Source organism: Xylocopa sonorina, chromosome 2, assembly GCF_050948175.1.
Source record: "Xylocopa sonorina isolate GNS202 chromosome 2, iyXylSono1_principal, whole genome shotgun sequence".
In the NCBI taxonomy this organism is placed as follows: domain Eukaryota; kingdom Metazoa; phylum Arthropoda; class Insecta; order Hymenoptera; family Apidae; genus Xylocopa; species Xylocopa sonorina.
Genome location: NC_135194.1, coordinates 9,519,265 through 9,539,674, shown reverse-complemented (window position 1 = coordinate 9,539,674; position 20,410 = coordinate 9,519,265). Strand labels below are relative to the sequence as shown.

The 20,410-nt window shown below is 41.9% G+C and overlaps 2 protein-coding genes and 2 non-coding genes across 4 annotated transcripts in view; 1 reads left to right on the top strand and 3 right to left on the bottom strand.

The window, feature by feature from the left end:
• LOC143433195 (xaa-Pro aminopeptidase 1) overlaps positions 1-20,410 on the bottom strand; it is a 31,482-nt gene that overhangs the window by 945 nt on the left and 10,127 nt on the right. Inside the window, exons 2-8 of the mRNA XM_076910408.1 lie at positions 3,943-4,166; positions 3,285-3,464; positions 2,396-2,522; positions 1,639-2,017; positions 1,461-1,581; positions 402-756; positions 98-331 (exon numbers count right to left, since the gene is read on the bottom strand). Coding sequence (XP_076766523.1) covers positions 98-331; positions 402-756; positions 1,461-1,581; positions 1,639-2,017; positions 2,396-2,522; positions 3,285-3,464; positions 3,943-4,166 — 1,620 coding nt within the window. The remainder of the gene's footprint in view (positions 1-97; positions 332-401; positions 757-1,460; positions 1,582-1,638; positions 2,018-2,395; positions 2,523-3,284; positions 3,465-3,942; positions 4,167-20,410) is intronic.
• Positions 2,765-2,980, bottom strand: LOC143433413 (small nucleolar RNA U3). The gene has a single exon (XR_013103122.1). It is a non-coding gene; the product is annotated as a small nucleolar RNA U3 (small nucleolar RNA).
• On the bottom strand, positions 4,283-4,355 carry Trnaa-agc (transfer RNA alanine (anticodon AGC)). The gene has a single exon. It is a non-coding gene; the product is annotated as a tRNA-Ala (tRNA).
• LOC143433205 (esterase FE4) lies at positions 5,926-8,481 on the top strand. Its single transcript, XM_076910426.1, has 9 exons — positions 5,926-6,143; positions 6,304-6,592; positions 6,658-6,843; positions 6,959-7,158; positions 7,241-7,409; positions 7,534-7,700; positions 7,788-7,932; positions 8,023-8,155; positions 8,234-8,481. The coding sequence occupies exons 1-9, from the start codon at positions 5,952-5,954 to the stop codon at positions 8,394-8,396; spliced, it is 1,644 nt and encodes a 547-aa protein (XP_076766541.1). The 5' UTR covers positions 5,926-5,951; the 3' UTR covers positions 8,397-8,481.

The following is a 20,410-nucleotide window of genomic DNA, read 5'->3' as shown; positions in this document are numbered from 1 at the left end:
TCTTGTTAACTAGAATTTTAATCAAAAGGGTCCCAGATCGCAAAATTAATCGTCTACGCGAACGAATATTGAATGTTTCCAAACTAATGGAACACACATTCGTGAACAGACAGGAAGTGGCCGATTCCATGGCCAGTCCCGTGCAAGTAGTCGTAGCTGATGTTCCACAATGGCGACCGCGCGATAATGTCCAGCTGGTTGGAGGTCAAGCTGCTGGGGAAAATTAACGAGGACAACTGTATCGCTCCGATTAACACCAACGTGTACGCTCTTCTCTGCTCCTCGGTTGGTGTACCGAAATGCAGCGTTCTTGTGACGTCAGTCGTTCCATCTGTTAAATTTCCAGAGTTAATCGTTGGGTAGCACAAAGGTTGTAAAACGAGGCAATGCGATCCGGTTACCTAAATACTGTCCACCTGAGTCCACCACAACGGTAGACGCTTGTCCAATCGCGGTACTGGTCTGATCGTTGGGTTCGTAATGGGGAATAGCAGCATGGGGACCATAGCCAACGATGGTAGGAAACGAGATGCCCTTGTTATTGTCCTGTTCGTAACGAAACTCGTTCGCCAGCCTGGCTACCTTCATCTCGTCCAAACCAGCGTCCCATTCCATTTCTAGATAGGAGAGGAAATCGCACATGGCTGCGCCGTCTCTCAGATGAGATCTCCTCATCCCTTCCGCCTCGACCTTGTTCTTCTCCGCTCGCAAAAATAGCACCGGCGATGGCTGCGCCAATTGTTTCTTCTCGGGGATCTGCGCGGATATTCACGGTGATTAGAATCGAATTCAATGTTCATCCTAGTGAAATGAAGTTCAGATGCAATTAACTCAACAGGTTGTAATGCGATCGATTAGAATGGCGCGAAAGTTCTCGCCGCAAATCGTCTAACGGTATTATTAAACGCTATTACACGATCGTTCGTCTAAACCGAGGGGAAACTGCTCTCTGATTTCTGGTGCCGCGGGCGTCCAGGCGTCCCAAAGCACCGGCTACCATATCGAGAAGAAGGTGAAACCGTTCGCCACCATGAGTATCGACTAGGGAACGCGTTCCATGCCTCCTATCGCCTCTCTGTACACGTGTCCCTATCCGATCTATCTACGCGTACCCACCGTAACAATCTGAATATCGCGCGTTCGACGACGGGAGAAGCGTTCGTGTTCGATCCTACGTTTATAGAGGTGTGTCAGCCCGTCACGTGGGGATCAAGCTAAGCTCAACAAGCTCTATACGGGCAGGAGAACATGCCGTCGAAGATGTACTCTCGCCTAGGATTATCCGCTCTAATACGCGGGAGAACCTCCGTCGTATGGAAGCACTCGGGTATGTATTCGGTGCGATGCAATGGCGGGAACGAGGGTTGCAGCAAACGTTCGAAGTATCGTCCGCGATCAAGTTCGAACGATAGTTTTATACGTATCTTCAGGGTAATTAAAATAAAGAAACCTGCACGTACAGAGTTGAATATTTCCTTGGACGCACCCGCGCTGTACGCGCACTGGCTCGGTACCCAGACCAGATTCCAAGCTTGAGACATTGTCCGTAACTCGTTCCAAACAGACGTATAATTGTGCTTCCTGTAAGCAATAGATTAATTAACGGATGTCTGTTAGCTTGGCCATCTCTGTACTCACTTTACGCAGTTCGCGCTCGAGCAAAGGTCCATCCTCAGATGCTCCTCCACAGATCGTTGGATTTTGTGTTCAGGCGTGAACAGATCTATCGATGTCTCAGTGATTATGGCGTAGGCCCTGAGAACTGGTGTGTTTGGTAAATCGTATCCACGGATATTGAACAGCCAGGCTATCTCGTCGAGAGCTGTGAGGACAAGCGCGTCCGCGTTTACGATCTTCATTTCCTCGCGAACGGATTTGATCTTCTCTTGCCAGGATCTACCAGAATAGTTGTCCGACAAAGGGTACGCAGGGAACGTGTTGTAATTCGGTCGACCGACCTGCCAGATCAAGTCCACCAGGTTGTTACTCACAGGGACCAACGTTATGTTCGAACCCGCTGGACACGAACGCTATTATTAATTCGAAAGCGCATACGTATCGGAGGCATGTTTTATAGTATGAAAAAAAGCTACGCAGAGACGTTTACCCATGCATATTGTACGCTAGCTTACTCTAGTTATCGTATTGTAGCAATAAATAGAGCATCGTTTATCATTTGATGTTTTTTAGATAATAAATTGTAATCAGACATTATGATTCCACAATTTGTCGTTCAGTTTAGATTAATACGTGTAGTATGTTCTGAGATTTTTGTGTCAGCATGATATATAGTGTGCTTATTGCAGTAGCAAAAGTAGTTTGTATAATGAAACGCATAAATTTCTTGTTGATGCACGTTGACTAGATTAATGTTCTCTGAGATATATTTCATTACCTAATTCCAATTCATCTTTCCAAGTTCCCCACACGATGCCAGGCACAAGTGTTGGATCACCGCCAATGCGCACATTATCTGTTCGATTTTGAAACTCGTGCATCAACCACTCCGTTATGCTAGGGACCTGCGTGATCGAAAAGCTTATTTTTAGAAGAGGAAGAGAAAATAGTTGCGAATAGTTGAAATTAAGTTGTAAAAATACAGAACGCAAGATAGTCAACTTCTTCATAAACCTTCGAAGGGTGTCAAACAATTTTTCTTTGCATCTATCTTTTTCAAACCATTATGAGGTGTTTGAAAAATCCAAATATAAGAACAATTAGAGTAGTTCTCGTAGAAATTTTGTTTAATATAAAATTAAAAGCGACCACTCAGAAAGTTCCACTTCCCCACCCCCCTTGTACTGAATACAAGGGGTGAACGATCATCGATGACTGAGAAATTGAACAAAGTCAACTTCTCGAGTCGTCCTCACGCTCAGGGAAAGGAACTATGCCTCGTCATCGTGGCTGCATCAACTCTAAGTTTGGACTCAGAGCAGGTCAGATATACTACAGAAATGATCCTGTGAAGTATGATCTTAATTTTCCACTGTCGTCGCAGCCTTTATATAATACCCCTCGTACAATCTTAACTGCGAGAAGACGGTTAACCAGTCGGCCATCTAGTGGCAGAGTTGCATACTATTCGAGTCATATCGGTTTTTGTATGTAATTATAAATGTTTAATTGTAATAATAAATTACAAAGCAAAAAATGATCAATGTCAGTGTTGTAAAATATTACAACAATATCGCATATTTTATATACGATTTATATGCAATATAATACTGGAAATTATTAATATTATTATATTTTAGTTTAGTTTGCATTCATCCTGAACTTACTTCTTCAGAACCCTGCTTCATGAGAATCCAATTGCAATCTAATTGATTGTCTGCTTGAATGTGGTATCTTCCATCGGTCCAAAATACTGCCTTGTCTAAGGTGATGACAGCCTCTCCGTAGCTACCGTAAAATCCACTGATGAATTCTCTCCTCATATCGTGAGGATCCAGAGAATTGCTCTAAACCAAGAGAAATATTGTAATTAAATTACATGTAAAAACTGGTTTCTTCACTCTTTGGTTGCTCACAAACTAAGAACGCTGTTCGCAATAAAAAAGCTAAAGATAAGAGCTATTGGGTAAAAGCTTCAGTAACTTTGGGAATATTTTATAAGGCGATAAATGTGGATAAATTTGTATTTAAACAATATCTTGCAAAATTAGCTTAGAAATTATGTGGGGAAAGCTTTGAAATTTTGCAAATGCGAAACCTCACACTATGATAGTACCATATATATACCTTTGAAGGGCCCTCACGGCCATGATAAACAAAGTTTGCGCTCTGAAAGTTTAAAGGATATCGACGGAGAATGAGATGATAGAAGTATATTATTACTTAAGAATAATGCTTTAAGAAAATTAGAGTATTACTTTTTTTTTAAACGAATGGTTTATCACAAATAATGCATCTGTGTTCTTAGTTTAGCGTTACAATTACCTGATGCGCGTCATCGGAAGTGACAATGTATCCATCAAGAGGTGGTCCTTGAACGGATAGGAGTCGAACCATTTCCGTCCTTAATTGTTTCAATCTTAATGAAGTATTCTGTCTATTAGATGGTTGTTCGTATGCCGTTGCTGGACAATGAGATCTTTTCGCTCCATTGTAATCGACAAGTGGCTCGTTGTGTTTGGTTTTAGTATAGTATGCCTTTGGTAGACCTGTGTAAAATTATAATTTCTACTAAAATAAATTTAATTTACAATAAATGAATGTATTCTTGGTGATAATTTATTACTTATTTTATCAAAATAAGCAAAATTAAAGATCAATCGAATGGAGGCGCCGGGTATCGATCCCGGTACCTCTCGCATGCTAAGCGAGCGCTCTACCATCTGAGCTACGCCCCCAATTGAGAGAGATATTTTATAAACTACTTTATCTAGTTAACATAATAATTCATAATTTTACTTGAAGAAATATATAAAAAAAATTCCATTAAGTACGTTAGTTTACAGTTGTACATAATTTGTTTCTAGAACAATTAATTACCCACCAGTAATATACCTTTTAAATACAAAAGTCATAGATGAAATTATTTACATTAATGTAATACATTTATTGTTAGACCAATTGTATAATGTGATGTATATATATATATATATATATATATATATATATATATTTGTGTTGCATTTTTTTAATTGAATTACAATTGTTCCAGATTCAATGAAATAGTACCGTCTCGACTGAGAATTACTGGTGATTTTTAAGCGAATAATCATTGGTTTTGCCCGTATAAAAGTGACAAGAAGATTCGTGGAAAGGCACACGCACATCCTGTGGGAATTCAAAGGGTGTGCTGAGTGGTGCTCGCGCAGCAGGAAAGCAAAGTACACGAAGAGGTAAATCGGTCTGAAATCCACGTTTCGATTGGTTCCAGTATCGACCCTTAACGTTCCATCATTAATAAATTATCGGTTTCATCTCATTACATTAATACACTGTAACAACATATTCATTTGCAAGTAATATTTTGTAATGCAATATCTTTATAATAATTGTTCATTAATTCGATTACCTCCATACGTGCACGTTGTTTAAATAATATAAACAAAAATAGAATAATCGTTCAGTTGAAAGGAAATCGATGTACGCGGTGTAAGAAGCAGGACGACGCGAAACTTCTCTGTCGCAGTGTAGTATCGGGCGAGCTGGGTAACCGGGTTACCAAATTGTTTAATTTAATAATTTAACGTAAATATCAAGTAATATTAAATATGTTACTAGGATAGTAGGATACCGTGGGAGGTGGGTTTTACTCCGTTGTAACTTTACAATTTTCACCCCGCGAGTTTTCCACCCTGCGCGCCAACAGTAAACGCTACATTCTACCGCGCTTTTGTTCGAATTTCCGTTCTCCAACGAAGACCGTTGCCATTGTTTTTCCTTCCTTCTCTCCAAGTTATGCAACTTTTTTGCTTCAATGGTAACATCGTGTTAAAAAAAAAAATATCTAAATTATTTCGAATATCCTTGGAAAGTATATCGTTCGTTACTTTAAATCGTTACTGTCGTCAATGCGCGACCATACAAGCGTGTCTATGTAATAATATCCCCGAATAACGTATGACAGTTCGCTTGGAAAAAGAAAAAAGTCATTAAAGTCGATGCATGTATTCGTTCATTTTGATGGATAATTCCGGATGCGTTTTGTCCACTGACAATGGAGACTATTTCGCGGACGAACAGGATTAATTCAGGACGTCCGATATTTATATTAGCCATCCGAAGAATCATCCGTTGCACGATTACTATGATCGGCGAATGAGAGAAGATCGTCCCGCGGATGATCCGTGCTCGAGCACGATCACGTTTTCCACGTCATTTACGTAATCTATTTTTCCGAGGCCTGCCTTTTTTAAAACGCTCTCCGCGCACGTTACACGGTATCATCTCTATAAAAGCTACGTTTTATCTGCTCGCGACTAGTTAGAAGCTCAGAAATGTGGTGGGCTCTGGTTGTACTTTATGGGCTCGCGGTTGCCTCGGTGCATGCCGATCAGGACGTGCAACTCGAGATTCCGCAGGGGGTTCTGAAAGGAATGAAGGTTGAAACTGTTCTGCATAACAATCCGTACTACAGTTTCAAAGGTATTCCGTATGCGAAACCGAATGTCGGCCCAGATAAATTTCGAGTGAGTAGGAATAACAATTTCGTTGCATCTGCTGCAATATTCGAAAAATAAAATCTATAGAAACATCCACAATCATGATTCAAAAAAGTGGAAGAAATTGATAAAGTTATGTTGCTAAATAGAAAATAGAACGTTTATTAAATGTTAGTATATTTTTTAGGCTCCAGAACCAGCTGATCCATGGGAAGGCATATACGATGCAACCAGACATCGTGCTACGTGCCCGTTTTACTGCATGATACAAAAAGGTCTAATCGGAGAGGAGGACTGTTTATATCTGAACGTTTACACACCAGTTTTGGACAAGGAAGCTCGTAAAGCTGTTATGGTATGGATTCACCCTGGTGGTTGGAGTTCTGGTATGGGAGACGATGCTCTCTTTGGACCAGATTTTCTGGTGGAGAACGACGTGGTGCTCGTTACTTTCAATTCTAGGCTTGGAGCACTTGGTACGTACGAATGTTTATCTTTTACCAACTAATCGAACAATCTGTTAATTTGTTCGTTGTCGCAGGCTTTTTAAACACGGGAGATAAAAACGCTCCTGGAAACGCTGGCATGAAGGACCAAGTAATGGCGTTGATGTGGGTGAAGGATAATATACATTACTTTGGCGGTTGCCCAAATAGGGTTACCTTATTTGGTGAATCCTCTGGCGGTGCCTCTGTTCAGTATCATATGCTGTCTCCTATGTCTGAGGGTAATGCGAATATTTTGTTTTCGTCATAAGTGAACGTTTCCTTGCTTTAATTAAATAACACTCGTTTGAAGTAATTTGGAAGTTGCATCGTCAGTGAAATTGATTTTCGTTTCAGGCTTATTCAGTTCAGTCATACAACAAAGTGGGACAGTGCTTAATCCATGGGCGATGACGTACGATCCAAGAGAGCAAGCTTTCATGTTAGGCGAAGCTCTTGGAATACATACCACAGATTCCGGTGAATTAGTGAGAAAACTGAGCGAATTTCATCCTAAGGACATCATTACAGCCACTAATGAGATAATGAAAAATCAGGTAAGGTATTTTACCGAACAGCATCGATTTCAATTTATTATCTTTGCATAATTGTCAAAAATGTTGTTAATTTTTTTAATAGAACGTGCTATCAGGGCACATGCAACCTTTCGTACCGACGGTGGAGGTCGACCTGGGACAGGACGTATTCCTCTCAACCGATCCTTGGACGTTGTTAAAATCTGGAAAGATCGCGGATGTGCCTGTAATGTCTGGAATCCACGCTGATGAGTGTGCATTTTTTTCGCGATGTACGCAACGTTTAATGCTCGATGAGTTACAGTTGAAATTATATATCTCGTTAATTATAGAAGCGGTACCTTTAAATTTTTTTTAATTTTTCAACTTGTAACCATATTATTTTCAACTGCATAGTAATGATCGATGGCATTGACGTGCTGAACACGGAGCCAGAAATGTTTCTGCCGGATGATTTGAACTTCACTGACTCGAACGTGAAGAAAGAGGCTGGGCAATGCTTGAAGGAGTTCTATTTTGGTGATAAACACGTGTCAAAGGAGGATTTGAACGAATATACCACGGTTATTATAATTTGTTACGTAGAAAAAGAAGAAGACTATTCGAATATTATTATATAGATTTATATTTAATTCTTGCATATTTTACAGATGCTGAGCGATATCTTTTTCAACGCTGGGGAGTTGTTGTCACTCGATATCATGAAAAAGCGACTCTCTTCTCCTATTTATGAATATCTGTTCTCCTACGAAGCACCGACTGGTTTTATGAAAAATTTATTTGGTGTTAGCGAGGGCAAGTTCCAGTTGTTTCCATTGAAATTTTATTTATCATCCTACGAGCGTGTCTGTAATTTCGTAAAATGCTTATTCGTTTGTTCAACAGGTGTCGCACATGGTGACGATTTAGCTTATTTATTTTACTCCAATGCATTCAAGAATTTACCAGAACCAGACTCCTCCGCGGCAAAGATGATAAATATTATGACAAAACTGTGGACGAATTTTGCGAAAGACCAGTAATATTATCCAATCTGGATTTATTTAAAATTATACAATATTTATTTCAATCAAATGTATTTCACCTTTATTTTCAGAAATCCAACACCAAGATTGGACGAAGATATCACGGTGAAATGGGAACCAATGGGACACGACAATAATTATCTGAATATAAACGAGGAATTAAAGATGGAGAAGAATCTAATGCGAGATAAGTATGATTACTGGAAAAACAAGTATAAAAATGTTATGCCATGATTCCTTTCAACTATGCACCTATGGTACCATCCTCAGTATTAGATCTGTATAATTAAATCATACATATAGATAATAGTAATTGTTATTAATTGTTACAAATATAACAATTAATACGATTAGAATATAATATAAAATATAATGCTATTATAAAAATATACATTTTCTGGTGTTGGCAGTGGTGTTGAAATTCATAAAAGAATTGACAGGTATTTCTAAGTATAAGAAATAACTTTAAAGGTTTCCAGCAGATCCAATTGGCTTCTCACAGCATTAAACTCGCTATTCAGTATGTATGCTAATCCAGGAAGGCATCACCAGCCATTAAAACGGCTCCCACTCGCGTTATTATCAAACTGTATTTTATACTTCCCTACTTTCTATTCGTCGAGCACCATTTTGCGTTCTTCTCGTCTCGCCTCGTTCTTCGCTATTGGTTCACCACTCGCATTCCTGTCCTGCTACGAGCAGGCTCGCATAAACCACGAGGAGCGCGTCGTTCCCTTATTCAGCCGTGCGTGAACCAATCGCCAGGCTTGGGCTACCGCGACAGCGGTAAAGCATTCGAATACGACACGCGCGGTGCACCGCGGAAATCACGGCGAAGACGCGGAAGAAGAGAAAACGAGTCGCCATGTTAACCGTTCTGCGAACTGACCAACGTCATTCGTTTTCTTAGTCGTCACCACGTTGCCGTCGTTCGTCTACCATTTGTTCACCACTCACTTTTATGCTTCGCTCGCATTAGGATCGCAGCTGAGCGAGAAGTCGCTCGACCCGTTGCCACGTGCTCGTCCACGTGCGAATGGGGGGTGGCGCGTAGCGTGGCGTATACTACTTGAAGTGATTTCATTCATGCGTCGCGCGTCAATTCGAGGCGTAGAGTGTACGATTTAAGAACTGATTACGAGCAGAGAGCGTTACATCTCTTTATGGATGACGGTCATTCGTTTTTTGCTCGAACGTAGTATCTCGCAGTGTATCCAACTGAGTGGATGATTATTCGATTGCATTTAATATCCAGCACTTTGGTGAAATTAAAATACGTTGCACTGTATGTAGGAGTTGACGGAGATTTAAGTTCGCAAAGTTTATTTTAAGAATAGTCATCTGTAATAACAGTTATAATACTCTGTAGGGCTATATCTTTCGTTGCGCGGTAATAATATTTTACAATGGCGGAACGAGGACTGAAAGAAGGTGCGACACCTTAAAAGACTTGAATTTACGCGCCGCCCCCCCAGTGACACAAGTCATTCGATTTTATCGAGAGACACGGAACAGTCGAATGACCTCGACTGTGCGAGAGCAGATGATCGAGATGCTGCGACGGTGGACCGTTTCTCGAGATGATCTTCAACATCTCTTTACCCGGCTGTTATGCAGGGGTAGCTGGTATTTATTTCGTCTTACTCGATCTCTGGACCAGTTTGATTGCTAATGGTTTGTCACTTCCCCTTCGTTCTTCCACCATCTTTCAAACGTACCAAGTGTCGCGTCAATAAATGCCAGCTGTTATTTAAATCGTTCAGGCTTTATTTCAGTTGTCGATTGTATAACAATTAATTTAACTGAAATAAAAGTTCTGTTAGAATCGCATTTTTCAGAAGAATTTTTGTCTTGGAAAAAGGTGAAACGCACAGAGAAAATGGACGTTTTATAATGGTGGATGAATGTTGGCAACTCAGATGGAATATTCGGATAGTATATAACACAGAGGGTTGGTTCAAGGGAACTGTATAAGTATATACCTTCATTCCTAAATGGGTAAACGACATTTCCTTATATTATTGCGACGAGTTAATAGCTTTCCCTTAAATGACAATATCACATCATACATACCAACGTAATCGTATAAAGTTTAACAAATGAAAATTTTCAATCTCTCACCTCGAGATTGAGATTTAACTGTCAGTTATTAACGCACACATAATTGCGCGGCTCGTACGAGGTGTTAATCATCGTTATCAAATAAGTTGATGCATTAAGCCCCCCGTAAATGCAAGCCATTTACTTATTGAGAAATAACTGCAGTGGAAGTTATTAATGCCGTGTACTTGGTAAGCGTGGCGATTACCGGTACGATTGAAATTAACATTAGAAAACGGGAAATGCAAGAAAAAATGCGTTTTCCTCTACGTGTCAATAGAAACGCGCCGGGTCGATGTTGTCGCATTTGTTCGTCACTCACTTTCGTGTTTCCATCGTAATAGGATAGCAGTTTAGTTAAAGAGGTCTGCTAACAGTTATAGTAATTCAAGTCTTACGTATCTGTACTCATCTATGTATCCTATACCTACACAACTCCTCGGTACTCCACAATTTCACTGTCTCATTCAGCGATATCGTAATTCTTATTGCGTGACTCTTATATTACTCACCTCGTTCAACGCATTATTCATATTGCAGAGTGTGAATGGTTTTATAGCGTGCGATTGGAATGCCTCGAAATTTAAAACACGCAGACAGAATGTTTCGAAGGAAATAAATAGAGTAAGACTAAGACTGAGGTGTAAAAGAGTGTTTGGAACCGAGCGGCAGGACCTGGCGACAGGATCGTGTGATTTGAAATGATAAAAATGGCGCAAATGTGACTACGAGAACTACTATCGATCTCTAGTTTCAGTCAAATACCTCCTGCTGAACTTATTCTTCATGTAGAACAATCATTTATTGTAGATAGGACAGGGACAGTTCTTAGCGAATAACAATGCTTTTGCATATGGACTAATTTATTCGTTTCTTCAGCCTCGTCGTGCGTAACAAGTTCAAAGACCGTAGATCAATAATAATATTCAATGATGTAGTAACAATACACCAGAAATTATCGTTCTTCATCGTACAATCGAGGAAAGTCAGATCATTTCGTATCAATAATCTTCTTTCTTACTTGGTAGCTTGAGAACGCCAACAGACAGCACGTCGAGATGATCTTCAGCTTCTTCGTAACAGGTACTCATGAAATCTAGCGTAGTTTCCGGTTTGTTCGGTTGGACCTCTTCTCTCGTATCCTCTGGCTTCTTGTTCCACGTTTTCCCGCGTGCTACCTCTTTCGATTCATTCGCTCTGCGGCCTCTTCCTGTTCGTTTCTCGCTTGCTCGACGTAAATCAACGGTGAGAAAACTTGACTCTCTGGCGACAAACGCTGTTCCTATCGTCGCGTGCGACGTTACCATCCGGAGAGAAAACGCACTCAAGCGTAGCACGTGTCGAGTCAGGTCTGCGATCTGCTTGTGACAGTAAACGATGCTTCAGCGTCTGTGGTTTCCTTGACGACGCTAGGAATGCCACGCGAAAAGAGGTTCGCAAGGGGCAGCAAGCGCCTGAGGAGCTGTTACACTCCTCAGCATTGACGTAAATATGAAATATCTACGGTGGTGGTGTCTTTCCTGGTTTAGCGACAGTATTGTAATGCCATTTTGCTCTGTGATACGAAATAAAACGAGAGCGACGCATACTTGGTATTTAAACTTGTGTGTGAAGTTATACTAGAGTCAGATTGGTTTCATCATGGTAATGGAGAAGAGTGGGGACCAAGGTTTGGCTTGGTAGCCTTCGTTCGTTTGGACATGCCTTTCTTATCAGATCCAGAAACTCGTCGGCAGACGAAAGAAGGAATGTTGGATCAGCGTTTTATACAGCCGAGAAAGTATCAGCTGCTTGAAAAATTCTTGTATTCCTCTTCGTCCGACTGTAGTAGAGACGTAATATCGGCGTCGCGATCAAACGTGCTTTGATTTGGTATGGCTCGAGGCTTTTTACAACAGGAGACCAGAAGTAGACTAGGGTAGTACCTCTCAAGGGTTGTTTTTCCATCGTGGTGTCTTTGATCGTTTATTTCCGTTCGAATGTCGGTCGTTTGGTCTTAAAGAATTTCGTTCTACGCAATGGGGCATCATTCGATATTTAATAGATTCTTCGTCAACAATTATCTTATGCTTTGTTCATATTTTGTAATCTGACTTCAGTGGCTACTTTAGTCGCATTATATCTCGATGTCATTTCGATTGAAGTAGTTTAGTTTCAAGTAGCCGATAACTAAAGTACTCATTTGTTCATATGGTAGTTATAATATATAATTCTCGCAAAAAGTATTTATAATAGTTAACTTCAGATCCATACTGAATATCCAACAATGCAGTTCATATTTGAAAAGCAAGAAAGAGGGTGAACGAATCTCAACTTCGCTTGAAGCTCGAGGAAACGTTTGAAGTTAAACGAAATTAGCAGACTGACATAAAGTATGTATAAGTAACAAGAATTGATGTGACGCACTTGAAAGAAACAAACTAGACTAATTGAGTTCAGAGTAGAGAAACTTGAAGTAACTTACACTTCAAGTCAAGCGAACAAAAAACCTTTCAAATTATTTAAAAATAAAATGCGGTGATCAATCTGAACGGGGCTTCGCGCTATTACCACTCGAGTCTCGTCAGTTACCGTCTTCAAGATACGGACGAAGCGAGCAAGAGCGAAACGAGAGGTTGGAAATATTGCGAGCCTCCAAAAAAGCGATCGAAATACATCGAAAATACATCGATTGCGGTGTGTGTACAGAGCCGCGGCAATCGCGCGCTCCTGGCGGGGGTGGCACGTGGAAATATGCGCGCGACGGGGGATGACCGGCGGTGGCGCTGTCAGCCATCATCGGCAGATATCGATAGCCGCGGAATTTGTGTGCGTGCACACGTTCGCTGGCGGTCGAACGGAACACGAAAAAAAGGTCGAAGGAAAAACGAACGAAGGAGGCGCGCGCGTAAAAAGACATCATAAATCCGCTCAGCTCCCCGCGAACGCAACCCTCTCGTTCACCATACGATCCTGGCCGTAGTGAGACGGACGGCTGCTTAAGCGTACGATCCTTTCTGTCCAAGGTCCCCCGGGCCCTGTCTCCAGGCGCTCGCACGTCGAAAGTCGAATGGAGAAAAAGATGCTGCGGAGGTTTTTATCGGCTCCTTCCGAGGGACGAAGCGTCGCCATTGCCCGCCACCCTGCCAGGCGATCATCCGCTCGTGGAGGTCGCCTCTCCTGCGCTCCGCTGGAAGGGGACACGTCTGCCATGCGCCTCGACGCGGGTAGCAAAACCACCCTGCGGTTGGTGGGAGACTGAACGCGTTTCCGGTGCCAGCCGTAAGTTACGCTCCACTCGTGTTCAGCGTACATATGGAGGATTTGTTAGACGAGGATGGAGTTTTTACACGGTTCTTTTTATTGGTAACGCGCGTTTGACTTTTTTAGGCGGATTCGTATGGACGCGAGGCTCTTGTACATTCTTGGGATCGCGACGGAGTTTGATCGTAAATTTTATATATTTTATAATCATTTTTTAAGCAATTGTTTGTCAAGTCTCTCCCAAGATTTCTTCATTCCAATAACGCGATAGTAATGTCGATTTCTATCTGTTTTTATTCGAGGTTACCGAAAGAGTAATGAAATTGCTGATTCCTTACTAATCAACCGATAGGCTTAAAGGAAGCGATGGAGGATTATTGGAAACTAATGCGACAAGGAGGTTTGCCGATGGCATTGCTTTTTGAACAGGATTACAGAATCGTTAACAAGAGTAATGATCCTCCAATAACATCTTGACGAATGTTTTTTGAAAAGTATCGATCAATTTGGCAAATTAATACTGAGTATTATCGAATTGTTGATGCAAGAATACATTATCAGTGGTTACACAAAATACCCAATCGTTTAATTTCTACGCGAAGAAAACTTTTACAACATTCCACTACGCGAGATATCTCAATAAATCAATGCCACAAATAAAAAACAGAATTGCCCAACGGCAAGGTAATATCCACGATGAATCTCGCATGCGTTTGCTTCGCACACCTGCAACGCGTGTCACAACCTCCTGCGTCCTTCTTCCACCCCCTTCCGTGACAAAAAAACTGATTAAAAGAAAGGAAATATCCGATCGCTTTTCACCCCTTCGCGCAATCCCCTCGCGATTATTCCCCCTATCTCGTACGCACGATCAGTCGAAGACGTGGTCCTCGTAAGGCAGACCACGGAACGTGGGAAATATCTTGAGAGAACTTGAGGTATCGAGAGCTCATCAACCGCGCGGGGGTACGTATCGATGGGTTCGATAGCCAATAAATACAGGGTGCTCGACGATCGGGAATAGGAATTCTCGATTGGTTCGCGGAACGGGGCTGCATACGGGGCTAGAAGTTCTCCAGTCGCGCCGGTGGAATCGATAAATCGAATGCGACCGCTCGCAAGCTCGATGCAAACTCGACCGGAAACGTAGCAGGGCTGCATCGTTCCCAGAAGGTCCATCGGATATTTTCAATAACGCCGTCTTATCGGTTTTCAATGGCACGTGGCCACCTCCGAGGGATGGCCGACGAGAGAAGCGCGCGTCTTGCCGAACGATCCGCCCTGCTCGCGCATTTTGTATTTATTGGAAAACAAGGGCGGTTCGGTAGCAGGATAACACGAGCTCGCAGGGGATAATTTACAACCCCCATTGCAGCAGGGTGGCTGCTCCCGTTATTCATTAAACGAGTCACGTAACCGTCATTGACTGGTTACCGGCTCGCAGATCCTGTTTCCCTGCAGGGGTTTCGCGCAGCTGGCCTCTGAACTTTAGGGGCGTCCACGGGTGGTTCGATTGTGCGGTTGGATCCAGTGGAAGCTTATACAAACGACGAATTATAGTTGTACCGTAATAGGAGTATTTTTTTGCCAACCATTTCTCTTGTACATTAATGGTACCATTAAAAAATACTTAAAGGGTGGAATGCAATTAATGTTTTACTTAATTTCATTGAAGATTACGATATATGTCACCTAAATTTTAGTACAAAGTCATCGAAAAGGGTCAGTTTTAACTTTGCAATCTGAATGCAAGTACAATAACGCTGAGTATTTTAAAAATTAATATCAAAAGCTTGCTGGTCCTTAACCACCCTTTGGAGTAGATACAAGGAGCTATATAGAACACAAATAAAGAATCATCAAACTTTATTTATCCAATAGAAAATGCCCTCGTGTAAACACGAACAACAATCGATAAAATCCGCTGAATCAAAGTTGCTGTGAAATGGGATCCAAGAAAAAGAGCGTACCAAAGCATTCTGTCAATCGTGCGACGACGAATATCGACAATATTAACGCCTAACGTTTGTTCGATCTTAAAAAGCGAACGCGAGGCCCTGCCAAATCGATTAAACGACGGTAAGGAGGTGGCCTGAGCACGTTGCCATGATATTAGAGGAGTATCAACATCGCGGGAGTTTATTCTGATCCGATTCGATGAATTAACGTCCAATCGCGACTGTGACGTCGCGGTGAACGAAAGGGGCGAAGAGTCCGTCGCGCGGAGTAAAAGCGCGCGGCGAAGAGGAGGCAGGTGGAACCGGAAGCGGGACCATTCATGGAAAGAAATGGGTTAGAACAAACGAGACACGCGATTATTAGGAACTTAGGAGTTTCGAGAAACGAGGCTGTCCGCGAGTTCGATAGACCGCGAACTCGTGCGCGGAGACTTCAATACGCGCACGCTACTTCAATTTCCATTGTCGCGTGTCAACCACTTCGCAATTGTTCAACTAAAACGACAATTTTTTTTATAAAAATATGATCGTTCCGCCTGAGATTCTGAAAGAACAACGATAAGTTTCAGATGGCGATAATTAGCGATCGTTATTCGCCAAGTATAACTTCTAACTTGGAAAATCGATTAAAATGTATCAGACGACACAGATATCCACGTAGATATTTAATTTGTATACAAAGACTATCATTTTCATTTTACAATACAAAGTTATTCAAAGTCCAAATATGTAATTACATACTCTAGTAGACGATCAATGAAAATGCTAAAGAATTACGTCAATTGTTCCGTATCGTTTGAAAAATTAAAGAAACTCGATGCTTTCTTACAATCAACTACGCTCCATTGAATTTTAATACCGTTAATAACGTTTTTGTTAAACGTTTAACTTTACATAATTTACAATGCCCGTTTGTATGGTAAAACGGGTCGCAAATGTCACGTTGTTGGCGAAGATGGTAGAGGGGTACCACAAGACAAGAGGATGCGCAAGTAAATTTTCGCGAAGGGAGTGGCCCTGTCGGTGGATACGGGCAAGCTCGTTACGCGCCTCGTAGATTTTGTATTACTTGGCGGCGGGGTTTACAACAAATCGTTGTAAACAAAGTAAAGTGTGCAATTACACAGGAAAACAGAAGGTACAGTGATGTATTACCGATAAGCTGGCCGCGTTACATTTGTAAAGTGCACCTACTCGACGCCTGCTAACCTGATACGCGTTGCGACATTTTGTGTTTAAAAAAGCACCAATTATCGAGCGATCTGATTACTCGACGCGCCTCCATTAACCCTCCGCTCGATAAGCGCCATTTATTAGCGCGTAATTGGCCGTGGGCGAGCGTGCCGCGATAATGACAACCACCTCCCCGTTAGTATTCATTGAATCGGCGCATTTCAATTGATACTATCTGTTTATTTCACAAATGGCTGTGTATCGTAAACAGGATACTTAGACAACAGCAATAGTAATGATAAATAGTAATTAGTTGTATCAATCGATGGAAACACATTCATGTTTCGTCTTGAACAATCAATAACGGCGGAACAGAATAGAACGTCGAATCCAACTGTCAGCAGACTGTAAAGGATTGCGAGATTAGCGTGCGATGTCCTTATTTAACAATACGATCCGTCTCATATTCGTTATATCTTCCATCATCTGTTATGCGTTTGTCAAAGTTCATAAAAACAATTTTAGCTTATGTATTTTTCATTTTTAGCTTTATGTATTTTTCAAGGTTGAATTATGGTACGATATGACAAGATGGAGGCCTCTTTCTGTTATTGCAAAAGAGTATTGTATCTCTTAGGGTTCTTACATAGGGGTGAAAAAACGACAGGAAGTCTTCTCGCGTATATATCCGAACGAGCCCTTACGTTAGCACGTATATCGATTCACCTATACAGGACAGTAGTACGCTCGTACAGGAAACCCCATTCATCTCGCTGAGCCCATTGTCAATGAGCATTTTTTGCTCACAGATATTGGATAAGTGACAGCGCGAAGTAACAGGGTTGTATGACGGTTAAAGGCGTGCGTGTCTAGTGGCGAAGGGGCGTAGATCGTTATTGCGGACATTAATTAGGGTGGAACAATAGAGAACGAGAATTTTTATCAGGCAAGTATCGCGCGAAGGAGATCGAGGCGTGGGAGTAGTGGCATTGCACTCGACGCGGGTAAAATCGAACGCTCGTGGTTCGCGCGAACGAATCGGTCGTGTCGATCGCGTTTCATTTCATATTTATTATCGCCACGGCTCCTTCGGGACGCGTAAATTGCCTCCTTTGCGTTCACATTCTCTGTTCCAGTTCTCGCGTGATTGTTTGTTGTTTGACGTGTCTTCGTATTTGGTTACAGCACGTTCAATACTCTTCAGTTGCATCGCTTTCCGGTTTGGCTAGGAACACTTGTGTCGCACAGACTTGACATTGTATCTATTGGATTTTAAACACTCGTTTCGAGTTATAATGTAATAAGAATGTTGAGAGTTGTGCACAGCAGACTTCGAATTTGTATGATTGACTGAATATACTTTTGCAAGTTGTTAGGAATAAATTTATAAATGTAATGAACTTTTAGGAACTTGTCTTAATTATATACATTATTATTAATATATTAGTATGATTCGTATATTTTGACTTTTTCATTTTTTAAGTATATCACGTACGTCTTCATTAACTTTGTGCAATCAATGAGAGAAAAAATTGATGCAATTATTTAGTTTGCCTTAGTTTGCAGTGGTGCAGTCGATATGAATTGAAAGGGGAATTAAATTACTTGAAGGACAGGAAGAATTCAAGGGCCTGAGGGGCAATGCGTGGTCTTACCAAGGCATCAGCCCCTATAGGGAGTGTCCAAAGGGCCCGACTGCCTCCCATGTGTTCCACATATAAATATATACACTCAGTACACGCATGTACGCACACTTTACGACGTACAGTATCGAATAAAAATTCGTAGCAATTCCTTGCGCTACCATCCACTTCGTTTTCGATATTCAAACAAAACTGTTACAAGTAGCATATCCGTAGGTTGCAGTCAAATTAAAAGTCCCTCGTACGTTGCATTGATTTTTTTAATTCCAGCTGTTTGCTTGGAAAAATCGCATAAGATAATAAAAAATATTTCGTACTTGATATCACACATTTTTCTTACTCTTTCACTGCAGCATCGATCCTGAATAGCAACGAAACGTACTAGTAAAATTGTCGTTAACAATTTGCGATTAACGCCACGAGGTTTTCATCCCTCAATCACCGCCAAGACTTCCACATCGATTGGTTTTCCGATATCGACGGCTATCGAATCGCTGCGTCGAAGTGGACGCCGGAAACCGATCGATCTCTTCGACAATTCGGTTTTTGGAGCTTTCAGTCGAGGCTGTACAAGTTGTACACGGCATCGCCATATGTTTCGCCACGTTTGGCGAACTGGTTAGGCTCACGCACTGCTGTACGAACGTGAGTTATCGGGGTAGCATGATCTCTTCCCTTGCTCCTGTGGGCTCCTCCTTTACTCCTTTTTGATAGCGAGGCCAAAGCCTGACTGCGGTCCAACTGTGCAAGGGACGCATAAACAACAAGCATCCTTGTGGCGCGTTACGCGACATCCGTTTCCGCGGCATGCGTCCCCTCGCCTTCGTTTCCTGACACCCCTTTAAATCGTGGCGACGTCGCGACTAATCTATTTTTCCTTTCTACCATTTCATTTTAATTGTTCCTCTTCCCAACGTACCTAACGTTCATGATAACTCTGTTAGAAAGGCAATTGTTTTTAATTCAACTGCGACTTGGAGCACAGAGTATGTATATAATTTAACAGGCGGATAATGGAGTCGAGAAGTACGATTTTATGAATTAGAAAAGCTTCGAATCGAGTGTTTCTTTCATCCCAGAGAATGATACAACAAATTGATATACGCAGACGTTGAACGTTCATTCAATACCATCACGGCAATGCAACGTGTGCAACGTGTGCGCTTAAGAAACGAACGGGTGTACAGCTCGTGAACGCATTTCCCATTCACGACAGGTACACGTGGCACGCACATTACGTCACCTTGTCTACACACGCATTATTAGGGTTGCATGACGTGCTCGCTGCTGCATTCGTTGCCCGCGTATCTACATAGCGGCCTAGCAGAGGCGAGCGTACACCCTTCCCAAGGGGGTATACGTGACACGCGTGTGCACGTGTGTACGGCCACGATAAAGGGTGGTAAATTTTGAAACGTTGAACAAAGAAAAAACATGCGGAGCAGCAGGAGAACACGATGCGACAGGGGGTTGCGAAGCGCCTTTGTAGTGGTGTTCTTTTTATCGCGACCTTCCTCAGCCCTAACTGGGTCGAACGAGAAGCTCGTACGTCTTCCTTTGTAACGTGGAACGGCGAGGTTTCCCTTTATCAATCCACTTCATACGTTAAACATAATTTCATGGGTGGTATTCTAATTGAAATTACTACATCTTTTGCAAGTATGACACTTTTTTCTGGTTTAAACGCGAGCAGCGATCGTAGCTCTTCTGATAAGACGTGCAAACGCATTGTAGCGTCGGTTTAGTAAGTTGTAGCAGTGGATTCGACTCGAATTGAACGACTGCACGGTAGATAGAGCTATGCAGAAAACAGGAACGTGAATGTGATCCTGCGTGACGTGAAATTGAACGAAGGATGCAAAGGAGAAGAGGAAGGAGAAATGTATTCATTCCATAGAAGCTCTGCTACGTGCCTCGAGTTTTTAATGGTCACGCAGAGAGCCGTACGAAGAGGACGCTTGACCGCATCCGAACAATGGCTCTGAGAACATAGATCGGGGTAGGAACCAGGATCACAGAAACCAGCTAGGGTGGTTGGGATACCAATGTACGAAACTACACGTCCTTCGTTGCATCTGTATAATTCCTTTCAAGGGCAAAGAGTAAATCATATTTCTGTCACATATAAATC